Here is a 12,970-nt window from a genome sequence, read left to right on the forward strand (position 1 = left end):
GTAAGATTCCCAGTTGGCCTCTCCTAATGCTAACTCAATAGATAAAATAGATATCAGTTAAATAAGAGGGAATAGCATGTTTCATTTATTTCAGAGGAGCTGTCTTGTTTTCTCTATGCCCTTTTGCTTACGTGTGAATATGATGTAACTATATATTTTTTCTTTTTTCTTCTTCATAGTCTTCTCTGTCACCTGGGCTGGAGTGCAGTGGTGTGCTCATAGGTCACTGCAGCCTTCAACTCTGTGGCGTGATCTTGGCTCACTGCAACCTCCACCTCCCAAGTTCAAGCGATTCTCCTGCCTCAGCCTCCCGATTAGCTGGGATTACAGGCGCACACCACCACATCTGGCTATTTTTGTATTTTTAGTAGAGACGGGGTTTTGCCATGTTGGCTAGGCTGGTCTTGAACTCCTGACCTCAGGTGATCCACCTGCCTCGGCCTCCCAAACTGCTGGGATTACAGGCGTGAGCCACTGCACCTGGCCTACCCACTTCTTATGCTTTTTTTAAAAAATGTTTTTGTTTTGGGGAATCCCCATATCCACATGCCTTTCCTGGCTTGTATTTATAAAACAGAATGTCAGGAATTTGTCTCTTGAAGATGATACTATCCAAAAGAATTTTTTGTTGTGATGAAAACACTCTGTATCTATGCCATTCATTAAGGACTTGTGTGGCTATTGGACACTTGAAATGTGGTTAGTGCAACTGAAGAACTGAATTCTTAGTTTTCTTACATTTTAGTTAAAATTCAGATAGCGTGTGGCCAGTAGCTGCCATACTGGACAGTTCAGGAAGTATCATGGGATAATGGGAAAAGCACTAAAGCTAAATGTACCAGGTTTTCACTGTTGGTCTTCTTACTTCCTATTTAGCTGCTTGTGCAACTTAGTAAATAGTTTCTCATACACACAGTGGGGATGATAATACCTAATCCACATAATAGTACACACATAGAAATATCATCATGTAGAAAATGGATTAGATGGATGTATATCAAAATGATGTACCTGGTAAAAGAGTGGGGAAGGAGGCCGGGCTCAGTGGCTCACGCTGGTAATCCCAACACTTTGGGAGGCTGAGGTGGGCGGATCACGAGGTCAGGAAATTGAGACCATCCTGGCTAACACAGTGAAAACCCGTCGCTACTAAAAATTAAAATTAAAAAATTAGCTGGGCATGGTGGCGGGCACCTGTAGTCCCAGCTACTTGAGAGGCTGAGGCAGGAGAATGGCATGAACCCGGGAGGCGGAGCTTGCAGTGAGTCAAGATCGTGCCACTGCACTCCAGCCTGGGTGACAGAGCAAGACTCCGTCTCAAAAAACAAACAAACAAGAATGGGGAAGGAGAGAAATGGTCAAAAGAAACTATAGCCTTACAAGGAAAGTTTTTTTTTTTCAGGGTAATCTATTTGAAATATTAATCACTGTAATCGTAACACGTTAGGAGGTCAAGGCAGGTAGATTGCCTGAGCTTAGGAGTTTGAGACCAGCCTGGGCAACATGGTGAAACCCCAACTCTACGAAAAAATAGAAAAAATTGACATGGTGGCATGTGCCTGTAATCCCACCTACTCTGGAATGTGAGGCAGAAGGATCCTTGAGCCCAGGAGGTCAGAGCTACAAAGTGCAATGGTTACACCACTGCACTCCAGCCTGGGCAACAGAGTGAGACCTTGGCACACAAAAAAAAGGAAAAGAATATAAATATTAATGTAAAGTTATTTTTTTAGAAGTTCACCTTTTTTGGCTGGGTGCAGTGGCTCACGCCTGTAATTTCAGCACGTTGAGAGTTCGAGGCGGGCAATCACTTGAGATCTGTAGTTCGAGACCAGCCAAGCCAACATGGTGAAACACCATCTTGACCAAAAATACAAAAATTAGTCCGGCATGGTGGCATGCACCTGTAATCCCAGCCACTTGGGAGGCTGAAGCAGGAGAATTGCTTGAACCCTGGAGATGGAGGTTGCAGTGAGCCGAGATTATGCCATAGCACTCCAGTCTGGGCGACAGGAGCGAAACTCAGTCTCAAAAAAAAAAAAAAAAGTACACATTTCTTACACATAGTGTGAATTCTGGGGTTTTAATGTATCACTGGAAGAGTAAACATTGTACCCAGTAGATATTTTTCAAACCCCACCTTTTTGGAGTCTCCTATGTCTTTTTTTTTTTTTTTTTTTTTTTGAGATGGAGTCTCCCTCCGTTGCTCAGGCTGGAGTGCGAGTGCAGTGGTGCGATCTGGGCTCACTGCAACCTCCGCCTCCCAGGTTCAGGTGATTCTTGTGTCTCAGCCTCCCGAGTAGCTGGGATTACAGACACCCACCACCAGGCCCAGGTAATTTTTTTTTTATATATATATATATGCTTTTATTTTTCCGTGATTACAAACACAACTGAATATCAAATGCACAAAGTAAGAATTATACAGGGAAAAAAATCAGATATGTTCATATATATATATATCACCTTTTCAAGGCTATTTCCATCCAGAATAACCTTGGTTTGCCAGGGCCAATAGAAAGAAGTCACAAAATCGCCTTTAGTCAAATTTGTGTGTTTGCTTTCTTCTGTAATTCCAATACCTCCACCATCAATGACTTGAGATAGCTGCCAAGGTGTTATATAATCAGTGCCAGTGTCTTCGTTCATTCTACAACGAAGGCTGTCACTCCACACTTGGAAGGTTGCATAGCCGCCAGGCAGAGGCGCTCCTCACTTCCCAGACGGGGTGGCGGCCAGGCAGAGGCGCTCCTCACTTCCCTGACGGGGTGACCAGGCAGAGACGCTCCTCACTTCCCAGACGGGGTAGCGGGCAGAGGCGCTCCTCACTTCCGAGACGGGGCGGGCGGGCAGAGGCGCTCCTCAAGTCCCAGACGGGGCGGCCGGGCAGAGGCGCTCCTCACGTCCCAGACAGGCCGCCAGGCAGAGGCGCTCCTCACTTCCTAGAAGGGGTGGCAGCCGGGCAGAGGCGCTCCTCACATCCCAGATGGGGCGGCCAGGCAGAGGTGCTCCTCACTTCCCAGACGATGGGCCACCGGCCAGAGGCGCTCCTCACTTCCCAGACGGGGCGGCCGGGCAGAGGCGCTCCTCACTTCCCAGATGGGGCGGGCAGAGGTGCTCCTCACTTCCTAGACGGGGCGGCCAGGCAGAGGCGCTTCTCACATCCCAGACGATGGGCGGCCAGGCAGAGACGCTCCTCACTTCCCAGATGGGGTGGCGGCCGGACAGAGGCTGTAATCTTAGCACTTTGAGAGGCCAAGGCAGGCGGCTGGGAGGTGGAGGTTGCAGGGAGCCGAGATCACGCCACTGCACTCCAGCCTGAGCAACATTGAGCATTGAGTGAGCGAGACTCCGTCTGCAAGCCCAGCACTTCGGGAGGCCAAGGCGGGCAGATAACTCGAAGTCAGGAGTTGGAGACCAGCCTGGCCAACACGGCGAAACCCCGTCTCCACCAAAAATAGAAAAACCAGCCAGGTGTGGTGGTGTGTGCCTGCAATCCCAGGCATCCGGCAGGCCAAGGCAGGAGAATCACGGGAGCCCGAGGCAGGGAGGTTGCAGCGAGCTGAGACCATGCTGCTGCACTCCAGCCTGGGCAACAGAGGGAGACCGTCTCAACAAAAAGAGGGAGGGAGGAAGGAAGGGAGGGAGGGAGGGAGGACGGAAGGAAGGAAGGAAAGAAGGAATTTATTTTTGTATTTTAGTAGAGATGGGGTTTCGTCGTGTTGGCCAGGCTGGTCTCGAACTTCTGGCCTCTAGTTAAATCTCCCCACCTCAGCCTCCCAAAGTGCCGAGATGATAGGCGTGAGCCACCGCACTTGGCCTGTAGTAATTCTTATAGAGATCTTTTACTTCCTTGGTTAAATATATTCCTAGGTATTTTGTTTTAGATTTTATTATTTTATCTTATTTTTAATTTTATTTGACAGGGTCTTGCTCTGTCGTCCAGGCTAGAGTACAGTAGTACTATCAGAGCTCACTGTAGCCTCGACCTGGTAGGCTCAAGTGATTCTCCTGCCTCAGCTTGCCAAGTAGCTGGGACTACAGGAATGAACCACCACACCTGACTAATTTCCTTTTTGGTTTTTGTAGAGATAAGGTCTTACTATGTTGTTCAGGCTGGTCTTAAGCCCTTGGACCCAAGCAGTCTTCCAGCCTGGACCTCCCAAAGTGCTGTGATTTCAGGCGTGAGCCACCACTCTTTTTTTTTCTGTAGCTATTGTAAATGAGATTGCTTTCTTGATTTAATCCTTGGCTAGGTGATTATTGGTGTATAGAAACATTACTGGTTTTCATATATTAATCTTATATCTTGAATCTTTACTGAATTCATGTGTCAAATCCAAGAGTTTCTGATGGAGTCTTTAGGGTTTTCTAGATCATATCCTCAGCAAACAGGGAAAATGTTGACTTACTGCTTTTGGAGTTTGAATGCCTTTTTTTTTTTTTTCCCTTGCCTGATTACTCTGGCAAGGATGTCCAGTACGATGTTGAATAAGAGTGGTGAAAATGAGAACCCTTGTCTTGTTCCAGTTCTTAGAGGGAATGCTTTCAGCTTTTTCCCATTATAGTGTTAGCTGTGGGTTTTTCATATATGGCCTTTATTATGTTGTGTGTTCCTTCTATGCCCAGTTTATTGGGGATTTTTATCAATTTTATCAGATGCTTTTTCTACATTTATTGAAACGACTGTAGAGTTTTTGTCCTTTATTCTGTTATTATGATGTGTCACATTTATGGATTTGTGTATGTTGAACCATCCTTGTATCCCTGGGATAAATCATACTTGATCTTGATGTATTATCTTTTTGTTGTTGTTTATTTTTTAAAAGTTATTTATTTATTTATTTTGAGACCAGCTTGTGAGACTGGCTAATTTTTTTATTTTGGGTAGACACAGGGTTTCACCATGTTGGTCAGACTGGTCTCGAACTCCTTGCCTCAAGCAATTCACTCACCTTGGCCTCCCAAAGTGCCAGAATTACAGGTGTGAGCTACAGTGCCTGGCCATTTATTTGTTTGTTTGTTTTGAGATGGAGTCTCGCTCTGTCACCCAGGCTGGAGTGCAGTGGTGTGATCCTAGCTCACTGCAACTTCCACTTCCTGGGTTCAAGCGATTCTCCTGCCTCAGCACCCCCAAGTAGCTGGGACCACAGACTTGAGCCACAACACCCGGCTAATTTTTGTATATTTAGTAGAGACGGGTTTCCACCATGTTAGCCAGGCTGGTCTCGAACTCCTGACCTCAGGTTTTCCACCCACCTGGGCCTTGCAAAGTGCTGGAGTTACAGGTGTGAGCCATCACGCTCGGCCTGTTTGTTTATTTTTAAGGGATGGGGTCTTGCTCTGTTTTCCAGGCTGGAGTGCAGTGGTGTCATCATAGCCCACTTTAGCCTCAAACTCCTGGTCTCAAGCAGTCCTTCCACCTTAGCCTCCCAAGTAGCTGGGAAAACAGGTTTTTGCCATCACATCTGGCTAATTTAAAAATTTTTTTTTTTTTTTGTAGAGACAGATTCTCTTGCTCTGTTGACCTTGCTTGTCTCGATCTCTTGGTCTCAAGTGATCCTCCTGCCTCAGCCTCCCAAAATGTTGGGATTACAGGCATGAACCACCATGCCGTTATTGTATTATCTTTTTGATGTGCTGTTGGATTTGATTTACTTGTTTTTTGTTTTGGATTTTTGCGTCTGACTTTATTAGGGATATTGGTCTGTAGTTTTCTTCTTTTATTGTATCTTTGCCTGGTTTTGGTATCAGCATAATACTGGCCTCATAAAATGAGTTAGGGAGAATAAACTCCTCCTTAATTTTTTTTTAATAGTTTTGGGAGGACTTGTATCAGTGTGTTCTTTTTATATTTGGTAGAATTTGGCTGTGAATTCATGTGGTCCTGGGCTTTTTTTTTTTTTTTTTTTGGTTGGGAGATGTTTTATTATGATTGAATCTCACTACTCATTATTAGTTTGTTTAGAAATTCAGTTTGTTTCTTGTTCAATCTCAGGAGGTTGTATGTTTCCAGGAATTTACTCGTTTCCTGTAGGTTTTCTAGGTTGTGAGTGTATAGTTGATCATTATAATCCTTGATCTTTTGTATTTCTATAGTGTCAGTTGTATTCCTTTTTCATTTCTGATTCTGTTTATTTGGATCTTCTCTCTTCTTGGTTAGTCTAGCTAATAGTTTATCAGTTTTGTTTATCTTTTCAAAAACCAACTTTTCAGTTTGCTGATGCTTTGTGTATTTTTGTTGGAGGGGGCTGTATTTCATTTAGTTCTGTGTTATTTCTTCTAACTTTGGGCGTGGTTTGTTCTTACTTTTCTAGTTCCTTGAGGTACATGTAAGGTTGTTGATTTGTTACCTTTCTACTTTTCTGATGCAGGCTTTTAAGGCTATAAACTTCTCTCTCTCTACACTGCATTTGCTATATCCCACAGTTTTTCTGATGTTGTGTTTAATTTTCATTCATTTCAAAAAATTTTTTAATTTGCCTTAATTTCTTTGTTGACCTAGTGATCATTCAGGATCATGCTGTTTAATTTCCATGTATTTGTACTGCTTCCAGTGTTCCTGTTGGTATTGTTTTCTAGCTTTATTCCATTGTGGTCTGAGAAGATACTTGATATGATTTCGATTTTTAAAAATTTTGTTAAGACTCCTTTTATGGACTAACGTGGTCTGTCTAGGAGAGTGTTTTTCATGTGTTGGTGAAAAGAATGTATATACTGTCATTGTTGAGTAGACTGTCCTACATCTGTTAAGTCTATTTAGTCCAAAGTCCAATTTAAGTCTAATGTTTTCTTTGATAATTTTCTGTCTCAATTATCTTTCTAGTGCTGTGAGTTGCGTGTTGAAGTGTCCCACTATTATTGTATTACTGTGAATGTTATTGTTTGATTATGGTATTACTGGTAGATCATTTCCAGCTTTCACTATTGAAAACAGTATTGTATTGAACATTTCTTTATAGGGTAGACAGTAACAAGTGCTATTATTGAGTCATAGAATATAGGCATTTAAAATTTTAATAGATAATGCCAATTGGCTATACCTATTTGCGCTTTTACCTATATGATCTAGCTTTTCCACATCCTCACAAGTACTGACATTGTGTTTTATGCCTATCAGTTAGTAACTTTTGGATATAATTTGGATTTTCCTGAATAGCATACTGTCTTATAATACTATAAAATTATAGTAAGTAGGATGTTGTGACATTGTTCATGGGTTGGAAAATGGGCTTTCATACTCAAGTGTATGTGGAAACAAGGGCAAACAAGGAAAGAATGGCAGTCATACTACCCTGTCCTCTGCATCATCACTGGAAGGTGTAAAATGACCTTCTCTTCCATCACTTTGAACGTCACTCCAAATAGCCTCACTGTTATTAAGCTCTGATAGTCTCTATTTTACATCAGTTGTAGAGATCTCTTTCACATCAGTTACCATAGAGTACAGGATGCTAGGTGATGCCTCATCCTGTTACAACTTAATCCCCATATAGCTCTGTGGGCACTGAGGCAATTCTTACCACTAGTTGGACTCCCACAATTCTCCTCCCCTGCTTTAGTTTTCTATATAGCATTCAGAATACTTACTAGCTTCTGAAAAGAATGTAACTCATGTCCTTCGCCTAGAATGTTAGATACTTGATGGTAGAGATTTTTGTTTGTTTTCTTTACTGCTTATTCCCAGCCTGTCCAGCAACAGGTTTTCAGTAAATGTTTTTTGTTTGTTTTTGGGACTGTCTTGCTCTGTCACCCAGGCCGGAGTGCAGTATGTGATCTCAGCTCACTGCAGCCTCCACCTCTTGAGTTCAAGCGATTCTCCTGCCTCAGTCTCCTGAGTAGCTGGGATTACAGACCTGCACCGCCACGCCTAGCTAATTTTCGTATTTAGTAGAGACGGGGTTTCACCATGTTGGCCAGGCTGGTCTCAAACTCCTGACCTCAGGTGATCCATGAGCCTCAGCCTCTCAAAGTGGTGAAATTACAGGTGTGAGCCACCGCGCCCTGCCAGTAAATGTTTATGGAATGGCTGTTCAGTAACTGTCATTGGAAGAGAGATGTTAGATCCTTATCTCACATTATTCACAAAAGTAAATTCCAGTTGCTATGCAACACAAAAACCAATGAAACAACTTATAAAAGCCTTAGAAGCTACATGTGTTCCTAGAGTAAGGAATTCACTCTTAGATGCAAATGATTTTAATACAAAATTCATTTAATTTATAGCTAGTAATTGGAAGTTAACATAGGCAATATTTTCTTTTTTACTAAAAAGAAAGTTGATTTATTGAAATAGACTATGGATAAATTGCAATTCTGTCATTCGTTTTTACAAAAGATAAAATAACTTCATCATTCAATTTAGTTTAAAAAAGTTTCCACTTCATACTGATAAATATATTTCCAGCCATAATATCTTATCTGGGGTATTTAATCATTTCTATATGTAATATAACTAGATATTTAGTTACATTTCTTGTTCTCCCCTAAACTTGATACTTTACTTTTTTTTCGTTTTCCAAAAGTACCATTATTATAGTTTGTGTATTGGTGCTTCATAAATATCTACTGCGTTCTTCCATTTAGCACCTAACCTATTAAGTTGACCCTTGAATAATGCAGGTATTAAGGGTACCAACCCCCACATATTGAGAATCCAGGTATAACTTTTTTTTTTTTTTGAGGCGGGATTTTGCCCTATCACCCAGGCTGGAGTGTGGTGGCATGATCTTGTCCTCCCCAGTTGCAGAGACTACAGGTGTACACCACCACGCCCAGCTAATTTTTTGTTATATTTTTGTAGAGATGGGAGTTTTACCATGTTGCCCAGGCCGGTCTCAAACTCCCAGGCTCAAGTGATCCTCCCACCTCGGCCTCCCAAAGGTCTGGGATTATGGGCGTGAATCACAGTGTCCAGCCCCAGGTATAACTCCTGACTCTTCCAGAACTTAGCTCCTAATAGCCTACTGTTGACCGGAAGCCTTACTGATAACATAAACAATCAATTAAACACATTTTGGATGTTGTATGTATTATATACTGTAAACTAAGGAAAAGAAAATATTAAGAAAAAAATAATAGAAAATATATTTGCTGTTCATTAAATGGAAGTGGATCATCATAAAAGTCTTCATACTCAGTCTTCATGTTGAGTAGCCTAATGAGGAAGAAGTGGTGGGGTTGGTCTTGCTGTCTCAGGTTGGCAGAAAATCTGTATGTGAGTGGACTAGTGCAGTTCAAACCTGTGTTGTTCAAGGGTCAGCTGTAAATTTTTTGAGACGGAGTTTCACTCTTGTGGCCCAGGCTGGAGTGCAATGGCATGATCTTGGCTCACTGCAGTCTCTGCCTCCCGGGTTCAAACAATTCTCCTGCCTTAGCCTCCCGAGTAGCTGAGATTACAGGCATGCACCATCACACCTGGCTAATTTTTGTATTCTTAGTAGAGACAGGGTTTCTCCATGTTGGTCAGGCTGGTCTCGAACTCCCAACCTCAAGTGATCTGCCTGCCTCGGCCTCACTACAAAGTACTGAGATTACAGGCGTGAGCCAGCGCGCCCGGCCGGGTCAGCCATGGACCTTGGTAAGATCCAGGTAAAAGCTACATTCCTGTGGACCTACTTTTGTATTGTACATATTCTCATTTTGTGCTTTTTCCTCTTCCCATTATAGTTCTGGACATGGCAAGACATGTGCCACTCTATCGGGCACTGCTGGAATTGCTTCGGGCCATTGCTTCTTGTACTGCCATGGTGCCCCTATTGTTGCCCCTTTCTACAGAGAATGGTGAAGAGGAAGAAGAACAGTCAGAATGTCAAACTTCTGTTGGTACATTATTAGCCAAAATGAAGACCTGTGTTGATACCTATACCAACCGTTTAAGGTACTATACTATGTTCATTTCTCTTGTGTTTGCCTCTAACCATGTTTTTTAAATAACTCCATGGGTGTTTTTGTTTTTCAGTGATATATGCTTTTTAAAAGCTTATACATCCTTTGCTGGGTGCGGTGGCTCACACCTGTAATCCCAGCACTTTGGGAGGCCAAGGCAGGTGGATCATGATGTCAGGAGATCAAGACCATCCTGGCTAACATGGTGAAACCCCGTCTCTACTAAAAATACAAAAAATTAGCTGGGCATGGTGGCGGGCGCCTGTAGTCCCAGCTGCTCAGGAGGCTGAGGCAGGAGAATGGCGTAAACCCGGGGGGCGGAGGTTGCAGTGAGCCGAGATCACGCCACTGCACTCCAGCCTGGGTGACAGAGCGAGACTCCATATCAAAAAAAAAGAAAGAAACATACACACCCTCACACACAAGCAATATATAAACATACAAAGAAAAAGTATCCACCCAAATTGTACACTTAGAAACATTTATTCACAATTGCTTATTCAGTATCTCCGTGTGTGATCTTATAGCTATAGGTGTGAAGTTTTTCTTAAATGGTGTCCCGTTGTACCTGTTAGAGAAATAGATGCTAGTTTCTCACATAATGTTGATGTCAGAGACATCTTTCAGTGTCAATAAATATCACTGACATTATTCTAAATACTTCAAATTCACCATTGTATTTAGGTGCTATATTTTATTTAACTATTTATTAGTAGATTTTAGGTTATTTTCAGTTCATAATAACCTCATACATACATCTTTTGGTGCTTGCAGAAATCTCTGCAGATAGAATCTTAGAAGTATAATTGTTAGGTTTATGGATTACTTCGGTTTTATTTTAGAAGTCAAAGGATTCAGTATTTGATGGAATTAAAATGTCTTCATGCTTTAAGGAAAATTGAATTGTTATTTTTAGTTTGTTTACACCTTAGTAGATTCAGAGGATGAGTTCTGTCAAAAACTCTTTTTTAAATAACCTAGGAAACCTTTTCCTTTCCCTTGGCAGAATCTGTTCAGTGATTGTCAGTTTATTCCTCAAAGATGGCCTAATTCTGAATTTTGAAGCATTTATACTGTTAATGGAAGTTTACTCCTTTGTCAATTACCTTTTGAGTAAATTAATGTCGTTTACTGTGTTTGTGCTGTATTTACTTTGCTTTTTCTCACTTATTTTTTAAGAACCTATGACTTAAGAAATAGTGTAGGTCAAAAGATCATAGAGAATTGGTCACTGGAAGAATAATTCTTGTTAGTCTTTGCCTATGAGGGAAAAATCACCTTGTGAAAGAATTCTGACTTTGTTGGCTTAATGTGTTGTCATTATCACTTTATTCATTTATTTTAATAGCTTTTGGCACACAAATGGTTTTTGATTACATGGGTGAATTGTATGGTGGTGATGGCTCATTGCCAGGCAGTGAGAATCATAAATTATAGAAAAGATGAAATGAAGAGCCAGTTGGTAGAGATAAAAAGCTGTAGAGTCATGCAACTCTGTTACTAGTAATGGAAAATGTAAAGGTATATTTTCTTTGATAGTGTGGTATTTTTTCTGTTGTAGAGAAGAGAATACTGTTGTATTTGGTCCCCTCCTATCTTGTGGGCACCCCCCCCCCCCCCCCCCCCCGCAGAATCTTTCTCATTGGTAACCAAGGAAGCTAGTGTAATAATATAACAACAGTGTGGTATCATAATTGAACTGAACAGCTGACTGTCTCATTGAGCTAATGCCTCCTTGAGAAATGTCTACTAAAACGTCTTACTCCCTTCCCTGGCCGTCTGTGTTGCTTATTCTTGTAGAATAAACATAGTTTTCAGTAAATCAATATGTATAATATATACTGAGCTTTGAAACTGCCATCATGTCTTTTAGGGGAATCTTGTCCTGTATTTCTGTACCTTATATTTCTGTTTTGAGATGACTCTGTTAGCTTATAACTAAAATTGAAAATTTATAAAACCTTGAGTGTTTTTTACCCAGGTATATTTTGTCTTTTAGATGAAAAATTACGTAATGATTTGGAATGTTGTTTTAGGTTTAGCCTTGATTAAAAACAGTATCACACATTTATAGTGTTACAGAGTGAAAATAAAACCAGTAAATAATAATATCCTTCTTTAAACTGTGTATTTCCTTATGCTATAATTTCTATTAGATCCTGCAAAAATGGAGTTATAGAGTATTGAATTCTAAGGTAATTATAGAATATTCTTATTGCAGGAAATTTGGACACCTATAGTGCCTCTTTGGTCTATTTGCTTTTCTTAGCTTAATCTATTTCCTGTTCACATAACACACTGTATAATTTTTTGAGAAAGGAATCTTCTGTATAAAAATATACCAGTTAATTCACCATGAAAATTTAATTTTAGATAGAGGATAACTGAGTTTCAATTAATTGGAGCACTTTATTTTTCTATTTGATTAACTGGATGAAATTATTCCATTTAAATTCTTTTATTGTTACTTTAGCCAGAGAACATTCTTCAGACGTATAAATTATGTACCAACAAAATATGCATGTGAAGATATAATGACTGTTCGTAAAGCTCATTTCATTAGATTATTTTATCTTTACAGTGACCCTGTGCAGTACATATTTTTCGTAATTCTTTTTATTGATAAACATTATTATATTTTGTACTAAGACTTGAATATACTTTTTAGTTGAAACCCTCATGGTCTCTGCTAATCCGTGCAGCCTCTGTTATAAGAAGAAACCGGTAAAGACTAATAGTGTTACTACATCTCTACTTTCCTTTCAAGGTTTACCATATAGAGAATTGATTTTCAGCTTCACAGAGAGAGTAAAATCCATTCTTTTCCAGTTGTCACAACTTAAGATGTATTTTTTTTCTAAGAGAATTCACAAAATAATCCATTTTTCCCTTAGAGTATATACCCACAGAAAGTGGTCTTAGTTTAATTTTAACACTGACTCAAAGCTCCCCACCCCACCTGTCTGCCTCATTCCCAACTGTATTTCACAAAAACCCTAGAATACTCTGAGAAGAGAATGATTCAGGAAAATATGTTCTGTTAATGTATCACTTTCAGGGTCTATTTTAGTGTTTTTTGAGG

General features: G+C 40.7%; 1 protein-coding gene across 12 annotated transcripts in view; it reads left to right on the top strand.

The window, feature by feature from the left end:
• Positions 1 to 12,970, top strand: part of BIRC6 (baculoviral IAP repeat containing 6) — a 267,757-nt gene that overhangs the window by 213,997 nt on the left and 40,790 nt on the right. For 11 of the 12 annotated variants that reach the window (XR_009209365.1, XM_032172644.2, XM_032753345.2 and 8 more), the window contains one exon: positions 9,670 to 9,880. Coding sequence is in view for 11 of the 12 variants with exons in the window: in XM_032172644.2 (XP_032028535.1) it covers positions 9,670 to 9,880 (211 nt within the window). In the remaining variant the exon portion in view is untranslated. Of the gene's footprint in view, positions 1 to 9,449; positions 9,881 to 12,970 lie in introns of those variants that run through there. The other variant, XM_058426669.1, reaches the window with a different exon arrangement.

The sequence above is a fragment of the Hylobates moloch genome, unplaced genomic scaffold (assembly GCF_009828535.3).
Source record: "Hylobates moloch isolate HMO894 unplaced genomic scaffold, HMol_V3 SCAFFOLD_13, whole genome shotgun sequence".
NCBI lineage: Eukaryota > Metazoa > Chordata > Mammalia > Primates > Hylobatidae > Hylobates > Hylobates moloch.